Here is a 21,902-nt window from a genome sequence, read left to right on the forward strand (position 1 = left end):
GTTCGCTACTGTTGATTTGCTCCTGCCTCCCTCGCACGGGACGGATTTTTGAAAGGGCATTGTTTGAAATCATCCAATCAGTGAGGGGCAAACAGCGTGACAGTTTTCAGTCGGCACACGAAAGTCCAGCTACGTATCCATCGAGCTTGGATTGCTGAATTTTTCGGTTTCATTTTCGGTCTTCCTGTAAAAGTTTTGGACGGATTTCAAATCAAATGGTACGAGATGAAAGCTAAGACTTTCGACTTCCCTGGTGCGTGGTTTGGAACCCGTGCGATGATGATTTGTTCGTGATTTTCGGCTCGGCGCTGGACCGGTCCGACTGAGAGTTTTCCTCCCTTGTCTCTCTTCTATTACGCTCGAGTGAACGTTCACGCCGAACCCTTCAAATGGCTGAAATCGCCGTCTTCAACCTCAGGAACGACAACACACAACATTTAAGGTAAAACTACGTTTATTTCGATGTTAAATGACAATATCTATCGCATTCTAGTACGATAATACGAGGATTTTCGATATTCCCATACATTGCCTCTATAAATTCAAAATACAAACGGTCACATAGTTTGTGTGGGCTCCCTGTGATCGGAGCAGGGTGGTCAAGGACTACCAAGTCTACAAATTGGGTATAGAATTAAAGACGGACTGAGGTATGAAAAATTGACTACAGAGAAAAGAAATAGGGGACTTGTGAGAAGGTGAGGAATTCAGGTGCTTGAAAAAGACATCAGTAGCGCAGACCGCGTCTCATCTCACGCGCAACTATATTAACTACTTCAGCGTCAAGCTTACGACCTGTTGTTTGACCAATGCGGAATTTAGCGAAAACTTTGACCTCTGTAGAATATTGTGCACCTTTTATTCCTTTTGCTAATTAATTCTTAATTAGTATAAATTCTCATTACATTGATGAATTTTTCTTTAACAATAATCGTGGAAGGAATCGTAGAACATCAATTGTAGGAGCGGAACCAGTTTACTCTTTTGTCTCCGTGGCTCCCTCTGGAGTTGGCTCGGCCCCAGTACCCGGCGGTGGTGTGGAGGGTGCACACGAGGATGGGTCCTGAAATATCACATTGTTTGTAGCAGCCTTTGCTACTTCCGAGAAATCAAACCAGTGCTTGACATTTCCAAATCCCTTGAGGCACGACGTTGCTAAATCTCTTATCTCCTCCGGAGGAAGGATTCTGTCCCAGAGATTGAGACCGCTGACCTTATACAGTTGCAGCCATTTTTCACCGACCCTTAACATCCCTCCACCTTCTAACTCCTCGGGGATCATGGTTTCCGATATCCTCCTTTCGCCGTCAACGTAAACCACTGCCACTCCAGTTATTCCGGAAAACGTAACACAAAAATGGTGCCATTTGTTGTCTTCCATGAGGGGTCGTGATAAAATACTACAATTTAAGCAGACGAAGAGCAACGGCAATCAGAACACTGACGTTTCATCTGACTCTACTGAAATGATCTGATGGTGAAATATTTTGTTCAAAACATCAAGACATTTTTTCTACTGATCCATTTTTTGTACTATCGGACAAGCCATTGACATAAACTGGGGTTCTTCAGTTTACAATTCCCCGAGTTTTGTCAGCCCCGAGGAGCTAGTATATTTCAAATTCCACATTTTCCTTATGTTGGCGGTTGTTTTCTGTGCTAACTAGTCTGATGTGCTTCTTGACCTAGTAAAACTTTCAAAGTTTTCACTTCCAAAATGATCAAAAATCGAATTTTAAGTTCTTAGCTTTGTGCACGTAAATAGTTTTTCGGTAATTTTAACGCCCAGGGGGTACTCCGGATTTCAAGTGACGGGGATGATCGAATAGGGACAAAAATCAAAACCCCAAAAAATTCCTGTACCCAAAATTAACCCCAAAAAAATCCCATGCCGAATTTCCGAGCCTTAAAAATTTTCAGAAAGCATTAAATGATAGCACGAAAAATAAAAACATTAGAAATTGAATGTTTGTGTTTTATTATTCATCATACCATCTGAAGTTATCTTTTCCGCATCTGGTAGTCATTCTAACAACACTCGAGACACCCAAGAACATCTTCTGTTTCAACAATAACATTATGCAGAATGACAACGCGGCCGGAATATGCGGGCACTACCACGAATATTCGGATTGTTTTGAATACCCAAAAAAATCCCTACTTAAATCAAGCCACCCAAAAAAATACTTGCCAAATTTTCCTGCCCAAAAAATCCCGGAATCGAAAATTTCAAACCCAAAAAAATCCTTCGATTATCCCCGTCCCTTGAAATCCAAAGTACCACCACCCCCACCCCCCCCCCTCCCCTTCCTGGGGTTTAACGAGAGTTTTGAAAAACCCACGCTTAGGCTCAAAACTCAAAACCAAAACGGAGCTACCAAGAAGCCAGAAGTCGTGTAACATGATGAAGGCTCCTCTTGTGCGCGGGGAAGGTTGGTAACTCTCCATTATGTTCTCCCTATTATATCGTGGGACATCCCACGTACGTGCACAAACCTCAAACATTTGAAATGCGCTGATAAACTAACATGAATAGCGTCAAAGTCTGTTTCAAAACCAGAGGAAGATTTAAACAAATACAATTCTTTTTCTAGTTTTTGGCAGAGGGTGAATTTTGTTTCAATTTTAAGCGAAATAGACTATTTTCAGTTTTTCGTGTTTTTGGATAACCTATGCACTTTGGCTCTGACCCCTCAACTATATTAAACTTTACTTAAACTTTGCTCGGTTAAACTAAAACAGATTATACTAAACTAAACGAAACTCAAAGAAAGAATCTGGCTTGACTAAGTTAGAATCACCTTTACAGCAAACGTTAACTCATCACAGCCTCAGCTCAAGCTCTAAACGGCTGAACGTAAGTATGCGTAAACATTAACTAAGCATTGTGCAACGGCCTTATATTTCTCGTTCGCTTCTCGATCATTTCCATTTTATTGCTCCAATCCACCGTCTGGCGGCTGGTACAGTTAGAAGTGGTATTCATATTTCTTAGCGTACGAAAAAAACCCCAAAACGGTCATAAAAACGCACAGAAAAAATGTTAAAAACTTGAAACCTGGCATACACATTGTTGTTAGTACAGGGACGAGTTTGCCAAAAATATGGCTTTTAAGGTGCCTAGCTATTTCTTGTGTTAGATTAGCAAGCTATTGTGGTAAAATGTACAGCCGCAATCGTTTTCTGTACAGTGGGTTGAACAGCCAGGTACATAATTATCATTTAATTATTATTACTCGCGCTGATCTCTCCAACACCTTTACCTGTTCTTTGATTTTTTTAACAGCCTCATCATTCAACACTTTTTGCATCACACGCAGATTCATTTGATTCCCATCGTGTGTATCCCACTGCAGTCCAAAATACTGAGTATTACTTCCATAGACAGCCAGTGTCCAGCCAATGGACGCATAAAATTGCAAGAAACGGTTCCACAGACACATGGTCAGGGTAGACATGTGGGGAATGTTTCGCACCGATATTCCTGCCCTGTAATAATGTTGTGTGTAAGTGCCCTTGGGTTGTATGTCGAAGGTACCTTTTAAAATGGAAGGAAGAGAGGTAAATTAGGAATGTCGAACGAAACTTTGCCATCACGGCGCAGTGGTGAGAGCACTCGCCTCCCACTAAAGTGGCACGCGTTCAATTCCTGGACTCGGGTTAAGTTTGTTGTTGGTTCTCGTCCTTGCTCCGAGAGGTTTTTCTCCAGGTACTCGAGTGTTTCCCTCTCCTCAAAAAGCACCACTTCGAAATTTCAATTTGATCTCGGCTGGAAGGGTGTCTCCAATTGCAATGTGTGCTCTGAGCTAACTATATATATCGACACTTAAATAAAGTACTTTCAGTATTTCTGTATTCATGGAGAAAGGGAAAATGTTTACTTGGTAGTCCGTTCCATTTATTTCCCATGCTTCAGGCTAATTTCTCTCATCAAATCTTCAGAAATAAGAAAGGAACTTTTAAGAAGTAAAATAATTATATTTTAAAGAACACTTTGATAAGGCCTGAAGCTATTTTTCGCCGACGGCATCTGCAACCGAAAATTGAAAAGTATTGCACACCTTGCGGAACATCACATTTAAAAAAGCTGGGAATTGACTGAAAAAGGCTAACAATTAATTTATAAACGCCCTGCATGTTCGATCTTTTAAAGATCATTGCATTGCCTTGTCCCGGTACGGCTCTCTCCCAGGCCCTCACGATCAATTCGTTTCGGTGCCACGTGATCCAAAACGGATTGGCCGAGATGAAAGATAGAGAGAGGCCTAAGAACTACGCAATTAAAAATCGCACGAGTAAAGATTCCCCCCGCCAGAAAAAGTTCAACGAAACTTTCAACTTTGTGAAACCGATTATCAGCGCAACCATATACAGCCAAAAACATCTCACTATTTATATCGATGCAATACTTTTCCGGAGTCAAAATGTGCGGCTCTTTACACTCAGGCAGACATGTCTTAGTGTCGATGTCCTTAGCGACGCGGCATGCGTTACATTCTGTAGGCAGAGGATTCCCAGATGATGCTGTATTGCAACCTTAAGGTGGAAAAAAAAAAAAAGAAAGAATCCCAAAAGAATTAATAGTTGCTCTTGGTATTTGTTTTTTATGTCTGATTTTTTGGTTTCATGTTATGCACGGCATATAGTTTCACTGAAATGAGCCTGATCCAGAATAAGGCTATAGTGAGAGAGATGTAACATTCATCCGTATCACAAGCATCGTACAAAGAAAAACCGTTGAGAACGCGACAGGACTCAGCTGAATAACGAGAAGACTACACCACAATCTCGTACCCAGAGTCCTCTGGTGCTTTGGCCAGTGGCTGGTTGCCAGGAGAGACTCTGGGGTACTGGAATTTTATTACGACAGGATTTCTGAGGTAAAACAATGCAAGCTGTTTACGGAGCAGCCAATCAAACACTTTATTTATTTATTTTTTAATTCTCTAGTCTCTTCCCTGGCAACCAACCGCTGGCCAAAGAGCCTGAGGACTCTGAGTACGAGATTGACTACACTCATATACTGTGAAGTATTGTGGGACTGTGAGTGGTGATGTTGCTTTATAATTATTACTATTACCTTATACAGCGTGACCAGTATTTTTGAAATTTGAACGAAGTTTTGTACATATCGCTAGCGAGATTTCAGAGTTCCCGTAGAAATTTCCCTAGTTTATTGACGGTATAAAGCTATGGATTTTTGTTTACATGACAGCTGCAATAAGTATTTCAAAAATAACAATTGTTTTCAAAGTATTTTGAATTTTTTTTCTGGTTAATGCGTCTTTTTCGGGAGGCAGAGAAATCTTCAAGATTCCATTCAAATGCCGGACATTACAAAGAGCAAATCGAATGTTCGTTTCATTCTCGGAGTACTGGTCATGCGTTACGTAGACTGACTGTAATAACTCAGCTAGGCTTTTTTCTCAACCCATTCTTAGCTTCCGCACTTGGCCCTACCTGCTTCTCAAATTGAAATTCTCTTGTGGTATATTGCCCGAAACTTGACGAACTCATTGGAGTTTCCGACCCTTCACAGTATATCATCATCATCATCATCATCATCATCATCATCATCATCATCATCATCATCATCATCTTTATTTATTTAAACACGGAATGCCTTTCATAAAAATGCTCTTCCAGAGAGCCGTGTAAAAGATACAATAAATCGTACAATATGGAAAATAGGAGTATTAAGTCTTAAGTATATATGAATAAATTACAAATATAATACAATATGGAAAAGATATAATAAAGGATACAACAGGAGATCTCAAGCAGTTTAACGCCTGGGTTAAGGGCTTTTAAGAGGAAAAATGGTTTATTCTAGATAACTTTGACAAATTCAATGGCACTGAACTGAAATTTGGAAGATAAAAAGATCTTATCATTCTGAAAATTTCTAAGCATAAAAAGTAGTGCTATAGATCACGTGACATGTCACGTGATCGTTTTTGTGGAAAAAGCAAAGATTTAATAGGTAGGCGACGGTTTTAAGAGAAAACATCAAACAAAAACGCGTTTTCAATAAAGATTAAATATCTCCATCGCTTCCGTTTGGAATGATCGTCCATTGTTCTCCAGAAGGGAGACAGTCATTTCAAACGTAGAAAGTTAAATATTTAAAATCTGCTTCGGAAACACTAATTCAGTTATCTATATAAAGAAAATTCGCCGCCATATCGCCGATTTACGTAAGTTTCATTTTTTGGTCACGTGATGTGTCACGTGATCAAAATTATTCGTTAAGGCAAAACAAAACATCAAGTTTGATATGCAGGGAAAATTTCATCCTGTTCTAGGCAGAGAAACCGAAGATATAGGGGATCATTCATAATTTCTGTACACCCTTCAAACCCAGGCCTTAAACTGCTTGAGATAATTAGAACTATAATCTATAAATAGGAGACTAAGGTCTTAATTATATACGAATAAATTACAAATGTGATAAAAATGATTTCAGGCTTGTCTGACCTTTGACCTTACCAGGCAGACCATTCCAGAGAACCGCCCTCTATAGTGAAAGCTGTTTTTTCCAGCTTCAGTACATGGTCTTGGTACAAATAAATTGTATGAATAGTTTCTTAAGTTGTAAGAATACACAGAGTTTGTGCATGTAAAAATTTGAGTTAAATAATTGCGCATAATTCCATTAATCAGTTTATACACTATTGTAGCTAATTGCCTTATCCTCCGTGTCTCAAGATTATCCCATCCAAGTTGATCCAGTATCTCAACCGACCGTCTTTCATAATTTGACAAGGTTAATACTCTGGAAGCCCTGGTTTGGAGGACCTGGAGTCGGTCAGATCTTACCTGCTAATCGATTTAATATTCAGTCAGTTGTCTGTAATTCCTTCTTTATTCTTACCGTAGAGGAGATCACAATCCTCATGTCACCTCTGTGTACACAACCTCGTTTCCAGATCCATGTGTGTATCGCCTTTACACTCCGCGCTGGTCATGTCACGTGACACGATATGCGCGTCGATTACGTCAAGCTTCTTGTCGCCGTTTCCGAAGGCATAAAACCGCACGTTCAAACGTTCGCTGGTATCTAACATGTTCAAGTATATGTCGCCGCTGTCTGTAGTCCCCAATGTTTTTCCGTATTCAATAAGGGTGCTGGATTCTGACTCGGTGACGCATACGAAGTAAGATTGCAGTAAGTTTGGGTCACCAAGTCCTCGAGCGTTTGGGTTGTTCGTGGAGGTTTTTAACGTGTCTCCCTGTGAAGAAAAAACTCAAGTAACTTCTGCATGATTTTTTGCCTTAACTCCCTTGGATTCTAGCATGAATTTTTCCATCGGTAAATAATAATAATCAAATTGGTAAATCCTTCATGATTCAACCTTGATCTCAGGGCTTTCCCTCGCGCCCCTTCCAATTTACAACGGAAAGGCCCTGGGTTTGAATCATTGCCGCATGCGGCTGGAAGAGGGTGTTGAAAAAAATGTTGCATTCATTCACGATGATGGTTATATTGAAGTGTCGATTTTCAAGAACAACCAGAAGACAATTAAATCAGTCGTTATTTCTCAGAGGCATGGTATAACGGCCCATATACCATGGCCGCAAAGCCAATCAAAACCCTGAAATTGCATTATACAATGATCCTGTTTTTAATAATCTATGTTATCTTACCTTATAAATGGCTACTCTTCCAGGTGTAATTTCAGTGTAATACCATGTGGACTTGTCTTTGGGTAAAGCTGAGAAGGCCACGAAAATGCTTCCCTCGGTAGTTGCTGTGAAGTGAAGACATTTCCCGTTGCTGTCAGTCGGGTCAAAACGAAGAGTGTTGGACCATTTCATATTACAAGGTTTATTTGTCGTCACTTCTCTTTTATTTGCTACTGCAGTGACATCATCAGCTTTTAAAACAATTCTAGCCAAAGTGCGCCCTTCCAGAAAGCCGTGAAGATTTGGGAAGAACTGTTTCGAAGCTTTGAAATCAGGTGTCAGTAACTCCAAACCTCCAGTATTTTGGTTATACGACAAGACCAGGCCAAGGATGGACATCTTATGCTTCTTAGTATCGTCGCTTCCCCCATTTTTGAAGGCATTATATAAATGAAACGAGCCATCTTCTTCCCCAGTCAGCCATTTTCCATTACTATACTTCACCAGGCGACTCATGTTGCGAGGGATGCTGTAGCCTTCGATGCCAGTTAGATCCTTTTTCATGTCGAATGTTACACGAAATTCCTTTTGTCCACTGGTAATTGTCTGCCAGTTTAGCGCCGGTTTAATTGTTCTCTTTTCTAGGTCTCGGTTCTCGGTTTGAGCGGAAGAGGTGCACTCTGGGAGAAGAAAATCTGAAATTGACATAGGGCCCTACGAACAAAGTGAAAAGTAGATGAGAAACTAAACAGCGTTAAAACTAAGCCGCTTCATGTTATAGACTCAACACGCTTCAGAGTTTAATTTAGTGATGTAGCGGACGGGGGAGTTCCAAACATGGCTGAGGACTTGCTAAATATGGTCTTCGTCATTACTCTGTCAGATCCTCGAGTTATTTTACCAAGCGCTCAAAAGTAGCAAGAAAGGCCGACAGCTTGAAAACTGCAACGAAATTACAAGTATCGCTTGGAGGACGAATAAATCAAATGGTTTAAAAGATTCAACTGAAGAACGACCATATATTGCAGATATTTGCCTACAATATATAACTGCGGTACTTTCCAGTATATTACGAATTCGCAAAATGACGAGCACCCAGTTGGCTTGATAGCTCATTTGTTAGAGCACTGCATCGTCATGAGTTCAAAACCCGTTCATGTTTGGATATTTCAGTGCTCTCTTTTCCCAGCGGCTTAAGTTGCATGCAGTTTAATTCAGCGTTTGCTGAGGCAAATCCAAGCGGTAAAAATAAAACTTCTTAATGTATAACTTAATATTAATTATTTTCAAGAAAGTTTCAACATATCATGACCCTCACTTACTGCCGTACAGCACGGTGACCACACATCTTGTCGTGCTAAACGATGGTAACACTACAGACTTGTTTTAAAAAGTCTTTCCTAACAAAGTGGAATTTTAATCGGCAAACCATTTAGTTCCACACGACGGTAACACGACGTCTGTAGCGAACCAAGGCTCGATTACCAGCGGCAGTTCGGGGAGTGGCGGAAATCGAGCCTATAGCGAGCTTAAATTATTGTCAGTAGCAAGTTGTTTATTTAATTAACCATACACAAAACCTACCTCTTCCATATAAACCTCAATAGCTCTTTTCAAACTTATCCTTCTTCTCCTAATGGCCTCTTCTAACCCTTTTCTGCTGTCAAAGGAACAGTAATGTTTAATCACCGTTCCATTCTCGACGACAGTCTCAAAGAAGGTCACTTTATCCCCGTTAGCGTTAGTCTCGGTTTTCAAGCTTGCCGCATGCCCCTCGCAACCCCAGTTGACTTTTTCGCCTGGAAACAGGTCCCGCATTCGGAAGTTTACCAAATTTGTGACAGAACCGACCTGGAAGAGAAAGGGTTTCGGATATTTTGGGATGGAAACAAGCCATTCCTTAAACTCGGTTTTAAATGTGGGAGAGTAGGCGTCTGACAAGATGGCCGCCACCTCGTGGCTTCCGCCCAGTGCTATGACAGTCGTTGAAGTAGTCTTCGATTGATTCCGTGAATACTCCCCGCCCTTAGTGCTGGACTTGGCTCCTACGCTGGAAAACAAAGTTTTGAATTCCATCTCCATTTCCACAGCAAATTCTTTTTTGTTGGAGACGTCGCTTGCATGCATGAATTTACGAATTTCAAGTTGACCACCAAACTGAGGATTTGATGTAATGTGTGCCCCACCTCTGGATGAAATTTTCTGTGAGCACAACAATCATATGTATTAATTACTTAATAATATTTTTGTACTAGGTCTTGTTTGAATATGCCTGATAATTCAAAAACCGCGCGGGGTGGAAAGAGGAAAACTCTGCATGGAACATTACAAAGGGAGAGGATATCGCCTATGTGAAGTGCCAAATTATGATCATGATTATTCCGCCCTGATACGATCCTTACTAGAATATTGCTGTGTAGTATGGCACCACGCTCTTCCCTCCTACCTCTCACAAGAGTTAGAACGCATACAGAAACGTGCGTTCAAAATCATAGTTCCCGCGCTTTCCTACTCAGAAGCTCTTCATTTCCTAAATTTAAGAACATTAGACGAACGACGTAGTGAACTTTGTGTTAAAACTCTTGAAAAGATCTCAAGAGGAGGACCTCTTGTTAAACATCTTCCAGTAACGAGAGAGCACATGCATCACTATCAAACGAGAAGCGCTAATAAATATACATTAATTAAATGCAGGACAGAAAGATTGCGCCATAGTTTTTTCCCAAGCACTATTTTAGCTTTCAACGATCTTTAGATTTTTAGACTTAATACCCAATTTTTAACTTGCATAAGAATGAATTTATTTGTAATTTTGATATGAAACTTATTGTAACCCAGTCCCTCATTGATTGATTAACAGTATGTAATTCTTATAGTTGTACAATTGTAACCACATTGTAATTCAGATTAACTGCGATGATGATGGAATTAAACTTCTTTATTATTATTATTATTATTATTATTATTATTATTATTATTATTATTATTAGTATTATTAGTATTATTATGGGAAACCAGGAGATGATGATTATAGCCAACTAGGTGCTTCTCGCCTTGTTGGCTATAATCATCTCATTCCCAACAAGCGCGAGTGGAATAATTGTTGATTATTCACCGAATCGGAGGTGCATGGATAGTGGTAGATATTTACCTAGACTGCAAACAGTACCTTTCTGGATGGAGCGAACGAGCAGTCTCTTCTCGTTTATTCCTCTTCGCTCCAGTCTCGCTGCGATGTGAGCGCACCCTCTCGACTAAGCAGAAAGGGACTGCTTGCAGTCTAATATTTACAGAGCCGCGATGCACAAAGGAAATGTGCATGTCACGTGATCACACACACAAAGTTATATCAATATTTTAAAACTCTTACGTTGCTTTCCCAGCACAGCTTCGTTGAACGATTCCCATTTCTCGATTCAGGGCTGTACTCACCACGCCCATCAAAACCCACCCCCATGAAGGCCGCGCCATCAATCATGTTCTGTCGGTCAAAGGTTACATAGACGGGTTCGTGTGTACACAAGAAAGGATGCCTCTCTTGCACTATACTACAGCCCTGATGAAAACGATCGGCTAAGCTTCAAGAAAAGGTTCGCGTAAATAAAGGTCTCAGTTTCTGTTTAGTAATCGTACTGTCACGGTAATTGTATTTATTTCAGATCGAATAATTATAATCAACTAGTAATAGTAATCACAGATTAAAAAGCGTGGTCGGCATGCCAATTTGATCGACCGCATGTCCTCACGTGAAAATGAGGCCAGATTCTTGGATCAAAACGAGGTAAATTTGCGCGACAGAGGGACAAAATGGCCGCCAACCTCGATTATTTGCACAGGCAGCCTAACGCAAACACAAATTTAGACTTGAGGCCGCGGTAAAACACCAATTATACGATTTACTTGCTTTCCAATAATAACATTACTGATTGTGTCGATTCTCCAACGGTCCATCGATCTTTTAGTACTACTTGTAAAGGACGGGTAGTTACCGTAAATGCTATTAGCCCCTCCCCTTCCCCTCCTCGTTCTCTAATAAGCCCTTCCCGCCCCTTTTGGGTCATGAGATTTTGTTATGAGTCTCCTATTCCCTATTTCGAAATCCACCTAATATAGGGCCCAGTTGGTTTGTTATTAAATAATCCATTCAATTGAAGGTTTCACTGCAGTTGTTTGAGTTTTCTACAGGAGGGAATTTAAGCAGCGACGATGTGAACGGCAACGAAAACGTCACCTGAAATACAACTTTATTTCGTTACAACTCATTCAACTGAACTTCTACAGAAACTACGAACTACCCAGGAAACAAATTGGTAGGAGTGGCATTCGAGTTAAGAAAGAAAATGAAAAATTCACCGTCGTGGGCTCACGTTCTCCACAAAACCTTGAATTTGGTCTTTTTACGCTGTTGTTTGGCGACAACGGCAAAGAAATGTACCAAAATTCAAAACGCACGTGCAAAGCGTTTGTCGTTGCTCATTAAACCTTTTGTTTTGCGGCGTTTTCGTTGCGTCGCCGTCGCCATTGCATTAAGTTCTCTAAAAACTATTTTAAGACGAAAACGGTTAAGATAAGAAATAAGCCCCTCGTTTATATTAGTCCCCCTCTCTGATAAGACCCCCGATGATGAGGCCTGGAATAAAGTAACACCCCAACCTCCCCTGGGGCGGGGGGGGGGGGGGGGGGGGGCTTAATAGAGCTTTTACAGTATATAAGGCCAAGGACGAATGTTACAGTGCAAAACATACGTATGCGGTTTGTATGACGTCACTTTGTTGCAAGAATATAGCAACAATTGAAATCAAAACCTACAATTAGCAGTTTCCCCATTGGTTTCTTAACTTTCCAACGTGATCTTGTTTACTAAGATTGTACGATCCACCATTTTGGATGTCACGAAGTGAGGCTGTGGTGGTACGTGTAGCATCGTAGAGTTTTGAGATTATGATTAGAATTAAAAGATCGAGCTAGCCCGAACAGTTGTTGAAACTGATTTATACGGAGAAGCCGTAAGCGGGATTTTCAGGTTGAAATGGATTGATTCAAAAAAAGATAACTCACCAAAATCCCTTCCACTCGGCTTATAACAAACGGCGAAACAACTTTCATCTGTTTCTCAGTATTTGGAACCCGTGATAAAGCACTCGCCCTCGTTTTTGACATATTACTTGAAAAGTTGACGATTTTCATCATGCAGTTTAGTGGCTTGGCGAATCAAGTCTTTTGATTTCTGCGTCTTAGCACTACCGTGTTTCCTTGCTTCATGATAAAGAAGAAACAAAATCTCTACTTGTTTGGTTACTTTCTCCTGCTTTTCAGCAAAATGTAAAAGACCTTCGAGAAAATCGTAATAAAGCTCAAAGGGGACACAATCTTCCAAGTACTGTGCTACCCTTTGACATGTACTAACCACATCTCTCAATTCCGTACAGTTTCTGATTTGCTTCTTGCCGACGGCTCTAAGAGTGGACTCAAGATTAAGCCTTTCTTCGTTGAATAAGTCGAACGATTCTTTACATGTGCCTTTACCCCAGTATTTCTTTGAATTCCTAGACAACAAAGATAAGAAGTACTCGTCAAAACACTGTTGGCCATGAGCCACAATAGGGCGAAACTTGTCTGTTTTCCCAATCTGTTTGGCAAAACCTCTGATCAGTAAGTGAATAAGGTATCGGTTGTGCTGTTTCTGGATCAGGCACCTCTTCTTCAGCTCCATCAAATGGTCAGCGCAGTTCACACCTAATAATGCTTTGCTGCATTTCTGTCAAAAGATCGAACAAACACTGACAAACACACCAACGCATGTTTTAAAGGTTCGTCAAGCTTTTCGAAAGCTATTTCCATCATTCGTTCACGACCAAGCGTTTTTGTTGGGTTGTTTTCAAGTTTTGTTACAAGTTCTTCGAAAGTGTATTCAGATTCTGATGAAAGGAGAGGCCCTGCTAATCGAAGTGCAAGTGGAATGTTCTCACAAAGTTCAGCTATCTTCTCTAACTTGACCTGTGTTTCCTGCCCTGTATGAGACCCCAAATCAGCACCATCCTTTAGAACTTTGATGCTCTCTTCTGTATCCAAGGGACCTACTTTGACAGGCTTAATATTTAGGCCTGTTGTGACACTGTCAATGTCCGAACGCCTGGAAGTAATCAAGAACTTAATTTTGCAACCTGAACACGTCCTCATTTCTTTTAACAACTTGATGAAAAAACTCCTAGTGTGATCTTCCATAGCATCTTCCGCATTGTCAATGAGAAGTATGAGCTCATATTCAAGGCGCCTGCACCACCCAAGCAAAACATGCCTGGGGTTTTCACTAGTTTGTTGATGGCCTGGTACACACACATTCAAAATTTCTCTTAACTCGCCATCCAATTCGTGTTCATTTTTATCCATTTCTTCCTGTTTTGAACGTACACCTCTCAAAGAGCAAAACTTGACGATGCGTCGAAACTTGTTATTGAGCTGGTGACCTGCTTGAATAGCAACAGTGGACTTTCCGACTCCTGCTATTCCACTGACAAGTACTCCTGCCACTGCTGAACGGCTATCATCTGATAGGTCTTGGACAATTCTACCAACCTCCTCTGTATGGCCGTGTATGTTGGAATCCTCTTCGGGTAGCTCACTTCTAGGTTTGCGTCTGTTCATTTCTTTTAGGAAAGATAAAAACCAACGTAAAGGTGATTTCCAAAGTAAACTATCAATAGGACATTTTCACTATGGCGTCATTTTACTACAACTACAAGAATCCTTCTGGTTTTCGTTTTCTCATGCTAATTCGAGCTATTGTTCTTTGCTGTCCGCTAGGATTACAAAATTTGAATTTGAAAAAGAAAACGAAATGAATTCTGGTAGTTGTAGTAAAATGACGCCATCATGAAAATGGCCAATTACCTACTTTAAATGCATTTAAACGCTCTTTCTATTGTTTGCAACAACACCGAAAGGTTCGTTTACTGTCACGTACTAGGTTTTTTTTTTTATCTCATTTGGTTGAGTTTGTACCAAAACTTGATACATGGATCATCAACAAGAGCAATAACAAAACGATTACAGAAAGAAATCATGCAATTATGTTTCTACTGAGGAAATTTAAGTTTTTTTTTAAAAGACCATCAGTTCCGCTCCCATAAGGCAAGATATCATTGAAAAACAAAATTGAAATTTCATGCAAGTTGCAACTAACGAGAACAAAATGAACTGAAAAGTAAAACTTACCTCAAGCTCTTTGGCCAGCAGTTGGCACCAGGAGAGACTCTGGGGGAAATGGATTTTTATTTAAATTTTTTGAATGGCTTCTCCGTAATGGCTTGCATTGTTTTACCTCAGAAATCCTGCGGCAATAAAATTCCAGTACCCCAGAGTCTTTCCTGTCAACCAACCGCTGGCCAAAGGGCTGGAATACTCTGGGCATGAGATTGACAGAGAGCTAGAAAAATAAGTGAATCTCACAGTTTCTGCAGTGATTTCGACAGGTTTTTAAATTTATCTGGGCAAAAGCTTTAAAAGCACTTCAATCCATTTTCTGGGGGTAGTAATAGTAGGACAACAGCACTTGGAGGGAAACAGCCGTGTTTTGGGACCATTCTCGAATCAAATAAACGCTAAGAGCAAACAACGTTTTGACTATTCAACGCTCCTATTTTTTGTTTCTATATGTACATATTTTAGCGCTCTCCCTTTGGCAACTTAGTTAAAGACATTCACAATTATATTGATAACTTGAAAATGACCAGCGAATGGTTGAAACGTTCCCTTTTAGTGTTTATTTTTATACATGTAGTTAAGGACGGTGCCTACTAATACCGAAGTATTTTTGGGCGGTTTATGACTATGCGGGAAAAGGAGATCTTAGCAAGGGCTATTGGAATCCAACAAGAAAATTGGGGGTAACCACGTATTTTTCAAAGATGATCGAGCAACAGTTATTCTAAAAAGCCGTAAAATGCTAACCAATGTATGGTGTTTTTTTCCAAATTGAAGCTTTGTTAACTCTGAAAAATGTATGGTTACCCCCAATTTTTACTTTGGATAACGAGAGCTCTTGCTGAGTTCTATTTTCTCCGCATAGTTTTAAACCGCGCAAAAATATTCCTGTATTACTAGGCATCACCCATAGGAAACCCGGGCATCTCGAGATGCGCAGAACATATGCGCAGTAGCAAAAGTAGGCACCGTCCTTACATCTTTTCGAATCTTTCTTGAAATTACAGCTGAAATTTGTTGTAACTGTGGGAAATGCTCCATAATTTCACACACACATGCATGCAAGACTTATGCTTCTCTAGAATATAATATTCGATCAGAGGCACACAATAATTTTTCTGACATTTGAGTGGATCTTTTCAAATTAAAAATAGATTCTTTATTTACTTTAAAACGCTCTTACAGTTTTTTTTTTATAATGTTGCTCACAAGTTGTCTACATGCAAGTTGAGTAGTCCAAATTCTGAAAGTTTCATTGGTATTACTGTCGCACTAGATTTCAAGATAATTGACGTTCTTAAAATGAAGGGCTTTGCGTTACCATTGCTTTGGTAAGTTTAAGCTGTTGCTTGGAAACGAAAGAAAAAGTAAAATTTAATCAAAGTTTGAAAAACTGTTACATGGTATGGGGTAATTGAAGCATGCATTTTATGTAAAATTTTAATTTGAAAAGATCCACTATAAGGTCAGATAAACTGTTACAATGCCTCTTTAAAATCCTTTGAATAATAATTAGTTCCCTAAAATGTAAACCCCCTACAAAAGTCAGTGAACATAAATCTTTGTATTCTTCGATAAAAACATTATTTTGCCATTAACTTGAAGTTTTTCCACTTATTTACTAATAGTAGCATATATATATAACAGCTTTTTGTTATTTTATTACTCGTCTGCAGGTCATTTGCGTTATTATTACCTTGCAGGTCATGATGACCTTGTTTGCTTGTGCTTGGACTCACATGCAACACCACCTCTAGCAACACTGGCCTCCCCTCTCTGCTCAGGGCCTGGATTTAAAGAGAAATAGTCACCAAACTAGCTTATGCATAATTTTAAGTTTCATTATAATTTACTGAATTTTTACAATGTATACTCCAAAGTTTTGAGGAGTTGAGTTCATAGAATCATTTCTAAGTAATCATGATGACATATGTGACCGTACACGGGAAAACGTACTTTAACGCTTATCCATTAAACGGCTGAAAGTTAATGGGTAGTCAACGGCAACTGGTCATGGCAAACGGATCATTTGAGCGTTCTAACGTTTGACCCTAACGCTCTAACACCTAACTAATTCTGTCTAACGGCTCATGAAAACTTTCTAACGCTTACGCAACCTGTTCTAACGCATAGCTGGAGCCGTTAAACGGCCGAGAAAAAATCTAACGCGTACATTAACGACTTGAGCGTTAGAAGCGGTAGATACAGTCTAGTGTACTGATACGATTTTCGCAAAGTGCCGAATATCTCACAATCACGTTACACGATGCGAAGTATAAAAAACCACACACGAGAATTTAAATTTTATTTTGAATAAGTCGCGAATGTCAAATGTTTTCATCGAGGAGCGTTTGACAAGATCTGAATAAAGTCTGATGCAAATTAATTTTTAGGTTGTCGTGGAGCGGAATGGCCGGATCGGTATAGGCATAAAAGCTTGAAATATTTTCATGTAAACATAGTCAACGAGCGCAAAATGAAAACAAACTGATCGCACAATTTCTTGCCACGTTTATTCTTAGCGTCAACATTATTTTGCATTTTGTTTACGACGGAGTTGACGTGAACTTGCGCATTCACACGCTCTGCTTGCTTCCTTTATACTGCCATCAGAAATATAAAAGACTTGAATGAAAGTAATGTTTAAAATTTCATTTTATTTAGTCACGAATGTCAAATGATTCCACCGAGGAGCGTTTGACGGCTTCCTGTTCAATATCAGAATAATTTATTCCGATGCCAATTTCAGGGTGTCGTCAAGCTAAAGAGGTTTTATCGCCATGAAAGCCTAAACCAAATACAAGACAACAACCACTTTTGAGCAAAAAGCGTTCGTGCTGGACATATTTATGTAAACAACTTTTCGCTCGAAAGAGCACACGAAATCACCTCAACACCCTCTAACAGTGGACCCCAGTATATTTTCCCTGTCATAGTTTGGACACAAATTGGTTATCAGTTTACAATTGTTTTACTGTTGCCAGACAACAGTAACAGGGCTTCCAAGCCTGAAATCTTGCAATACATGATCAACTTCTAAATGTAAGATGCTCAACAAAAAGATGGTAACTTCTTCTAAAGCTGGGCCACCTTCTTTTGAGAAAAAAAACAACCCAGCAGATGTTTAATTGAATAATACATGTGTTAAACAGCAAGTAGCAATGACAGTTATGTAATGCTGACCTGCACAGTGCAATGAAGAATGGTGCAAAAGGAGAAACTTACTTTGCGTAATGTTTAGAATTCTTCCTACAAGTCTTCCACATTGTTCCTCCCAACTGTATTTCCGTGCATATTTTCCACAAAGATCTTTAGCCTCTTTAAGCCGTGCAGACCTGTCTTTTTCACGAACAGACCTGATTGCCTTGGCCCACTCTTTAGGATCTTCCGAATTCACGACACTGGAAGAACCATACGGCACTTCCTTTAAAGCTTCTCCAAGACCCGAGTTACCACTGACAAGCACAGGAAGACAAGCAGATAAAGCTTCAAGAGCAGTCAGCCCAAAGCCTTCAGTTCTTGAGGGCATAATAGCAAGATCTGCCTCGGAAAACTCTTGAGCTAGCTGCTCTCGTTTCTTAAAACTACGCACAGTTAGTTGACTACGAGCAATGCCTTCCTTGAGTAAAATTTCTTTGACTTTCTCTTCTTCTCCACTTGGTGCACCAACAAACACAAGTTTGTAGGGGTGTGGCATGTCTTTAAGCTCAGCAATTGCCTTGGCAGCAATGTCATATCCCTTTAGGTGAAAGTGTTCACTATCCCCACGCCCAAACACTAAAACACAAAATGTTCCTCTTTCTTCAGTTGCTTGCTTCACATCAGCAAACTCAGAGAAGACCCCTGGGGTGAGATTGAGAACATCTTGGTCCTTTCCACAGGAACGGAGGTAACCGGAGAAAGCTTCAGCCAGCTTGGGTCCAACTGCTACAACTTGATCAGCTAATTCACAGAGTTTGACCTCTGCCTGGTGCTTTTTCTCACCTTTGGAAATGGGGTCTGCATAGCTCTTGAACATTCCAAGTTCTTCAAGGTCGGTATGAACAACCTGAATCCATTTACAATGACCATGTAGACGTTTTATAATGGACACATGACGACCAAGATGGACTCCATGGCCTATCACACAATCCATGTCATGATCTTTTGGAATAGTGGCCAACCAGTCAATTGGATCATAACCAGGAATCTCCTCTGCTTCAATAAGATGGACATTGTGACTAGCAGCGACCCTTTTATCCTCTTCACTACACTGAGGGAGATACATACTGACTCCCACATTGTGGTGTTTTGCTAACTGGATGGCAAGCTCTCTGTTGATAGTTGACAAGCCTCCCTTTGTAGATTGCCATTCACTACTCAACAGAGTAACTTTCAGTGTCCTGTTGGAAGCCAAAGTTGACCCACTTTCTAGGCCTTCCTGTGATGTAGAGGCCGACGTGCTAGGCAAGGAGGAATCCTAAAACAAATGTGTAATTGATTTCATGAAGGAAACTCAACATGCTAATAAGCTAATGCCACGCAATATTATCAGATGTCATGGTCACCATGAGTCAAATGTATTAAGCTTGCTACATTTTAGAGGTCAGAGTAAATTGAATTTAGGGAGGCTGCCTAATGGATCATTCAAGTTGAATGTACCTGTTCAGCACAAAGGTAAACCTGAAAAGAGTGGCCATGGAACTTACAACATTTTCATTAAAAAATAGATCATTGGATGATGTAATTGCAGAGTGTTGATCAGCTTAGCAACGAAAGGAAATTCACAGCCGCTATAAAGAATCATCAAACGATCAAACAAACAGGCAAAAGCCTCAGAATTCATAACACAGAAATGATCAAAATGTAACATGCAAATCTTTCAAGCCATCTTTAAATAAAACCCATTACAAATGTACAAGAAGCTAAAAGAAAAATATTAATGGTTGAAAGACCAAGATGAGAAGTGACAAATGTGGTTGTTGGTAAGAGTTGTGTAGACCTTTCAAAACTGACAAAATTAAAAGTGAATGTGAAAGATCAGGCCCCCTTCCTGGGTAGATGTCACAATAGCCACTAGACCCTTTCTCCCCAAAAATGGGTCATGAAACAAAAATGGTACCTATTTTGTTGGGTATTTTTAAAACTTTTCTGGCCTCAGAAAATGGTACATGTATACTGTAGGTTAAAGCATGAGTCCATATTCTTTTGCAGAAGTGCTTACAAGTCATTTTAAGTAGAATTATTACTATACTGTAAATAATGAGTGGTTTTCAAAACAATATCAATCTTGAGACAGATTTTTGTCTAAGCAACATGTACCAGTATGTAAATGTAATGCAACAGCTTATTATCTCTTATGACCACACATACATGTAACTGGTCTAATTCCCAGTGATCGTTGAGGCTCATTACTCTGTTGCTTGTGGATTCTGAATCACACAAAGTCACACTTTTGATCAGAGACTGTGATCAGAGTGAAATAAATTGTGGAATTCAAATAGAGGATTCAAGTCAACATGCAGCCAGAGACATTTAAAATAATTACCATCAAATGGATGGGCCAGCAATCCACAATTTTCTTGTCTCAAATGACGACTTCAGCTCTGGTTGTCTGAATGTCAGTCAAAAGAGTGTTCTCAGGCACAACTACACTCACCTGGATGGTCTACTTAGATGTATGCTACTTACAACATAACTACTGGGTTCAAACAATTAACAGTTTCATTCATTTTGGTGCATAATGTCAACAAAATTACATCCTAACGAGTTTGATCTTTCCAAATTAACAAAACCCCCCAAAAAAAGTCACAGTTGGTACTGGAAATCTGTCACTACATTAGACAATGTCACTTGTAACTGGATCTGTCAACAAAAAGATCTTGATTGGAAAACAGCTTGCTTCAACATTAACAACAAGGCCAAGGGGAAAATACTTTTTCATCAAAATTACTTATGTTTAATTTTATAATTATTGATATTTGGAAACAATTCCTGACCCTGAAGGAGAGTGACACGGGTACCAAAATCATTACAAAATAATTTGTTAGTCTGTGAATGATGAGAGGGGGTCATTATTTATAGGCTGCCAAATAAATCGCACCCAGGTTGCGATCGACAAACATGAGCTCTGAGTGAAACATCAGCTTACAAGATCCCCTGACAGGTAAACAACAAAGTATCCAAGCTATTCCGTAATCCCGAGATTATAATTCACACCAACACTAGCATTGCACTCCAACACTGTGTTTAAGGAGGCTCGAGGCAGTTTTTTTGGACTTAGGGTGGAAGTTTTGAAATTACAATCTCGCGTACAAGATAAACTTCGATCTCCTTCATACTACATCATCATTTCAACGTATGATCAACGTTAATTATTTCATCGGTTTCCAAGCAATAGTTATTACCATAACAACGGATGCGCAAAGCCTCTCATTTTAAACATTGTCGATTATCTCAAAATCAAGTCAGACACTTAATGACAAAACTTTACGGATTTAAACTACTCAATCTAGACAACTTGTAGGCGAAATTAGAAAAAAATCTGTAAGAGCGTTTTCAAGTAAATAATGAATCAATTTTTACGGGGTGATTTTGTTTATTCCAGCATTTTTCACCAATATCTCTGGCAAAATAAAACTTGGCACTTTGTCTTTTCTGTTAAAAGGTACTTGCTCATAGCAAAACATTCTAAATGTATATTGAGCTTCATGGGTGTCTACAATTTTAAGATATTTATGTTTGAAAACAGTTAAAGGGATACTCTAGACCCCAAAACAACTTTCGCTTAAAAGGTAGCATTTGGACGATAATAAAGGGTAAACGGCACAGAAAGTACAAAAGAAAAAAGTAAAAGGCCGAAAATTGCCGGAGAAAGGTGAAATTTTCCCCGTTTTGAAGACCGGAAGTAAAAATCGTCTTTGGTAGAGCACGTGATCGATGACGTAGAATGAAGAACCGCTCTTGTTTACAACACTGAAGACAATATGACAATATTAGCGCAGTTCTTTTGCTCGTTTCTTTTGCTTGCTTGTTGAACAAAATAGTACAATCGAAATTGCCGACGGAGCAACGTTAGCAGAGCTATGAGGGCG

At 39.7% G+C, this 21,902-nt stretch overlaps 1 protein-coding gene and 2 pseudogenes across 8 annotated transcripts in view; all 3 read right to left on the reverse strand.

Annotated features, from left to right (window-relative positions):
* LOC146451278 (uncharacterized) overlaps positions 1 to 21,902 on the reverse strand; it is a 126,019-nt gene that overhangs the window by 92,011 nt on the left and 12,106 nt on the right. For all 6 annotated transcript variants that reach the window (XM_085099381.1, XM_085099386.1, XM_085099382.1 and 3 more), the window contains one exon: positions 18,055 to 19,288. In XM_085099381.1, coding sequence (XP_084955507.1) covers positions 18,055 to 19,288 — 1,234 coding nt within the window. The remainder of the gene's footprint in view (positions 1 to 18,054; positions 19,289 to 21,902) is intronic.
* Positions 977 to 9,847, reverse strand: LOC146451285 (uncharacterized; annotated as a pseudogene). Its single transcript, XR_014860067.1, has 7 exons — positions 9,211 to 9,847; positions 7,648 to 8,340; positions 6,875 to 7,232; positions 4,390 to 4,536; positions 3,264 to 3,538; positions 1,993 to 2,060; positions 977 to 1,400 (listed from the first exon to the last, which is right to left on the reverse strand). The product of XR_014860067.1 is annotated as an uncharacterized LOC146451285 (transcript).
* On the reverse strand, positions 12,788 to 18,101 carry LOC146451286 (uncharacterized; annotated as a pseudogene). Its single transcript, XR_014860076.1, has 3 exons — positions 18,055 to 18,101; positions 16,526 to 16,616; positions 12,788 to 14,273 (listed from the first exon to the last, which is right to left on the reverse strand). The product of XR_014860076.1 is annotated as an uncharacterized LOC146451286 (transcript).

Source organism: Pavona decussata, unplaced genomic scaffold, assembly GCF_977016875.1.
Source record: "Pavona decussata unplaced genomic scaffold, jaPavDecu1.1 SCAFFOLD_391, whole genome shotgun sequence".
NCBI lineage: Eukaryota > Metazoa > Cnidaria > Anthozoa > Scleractinia > Agariciidae > Pavona > Pavona decussata.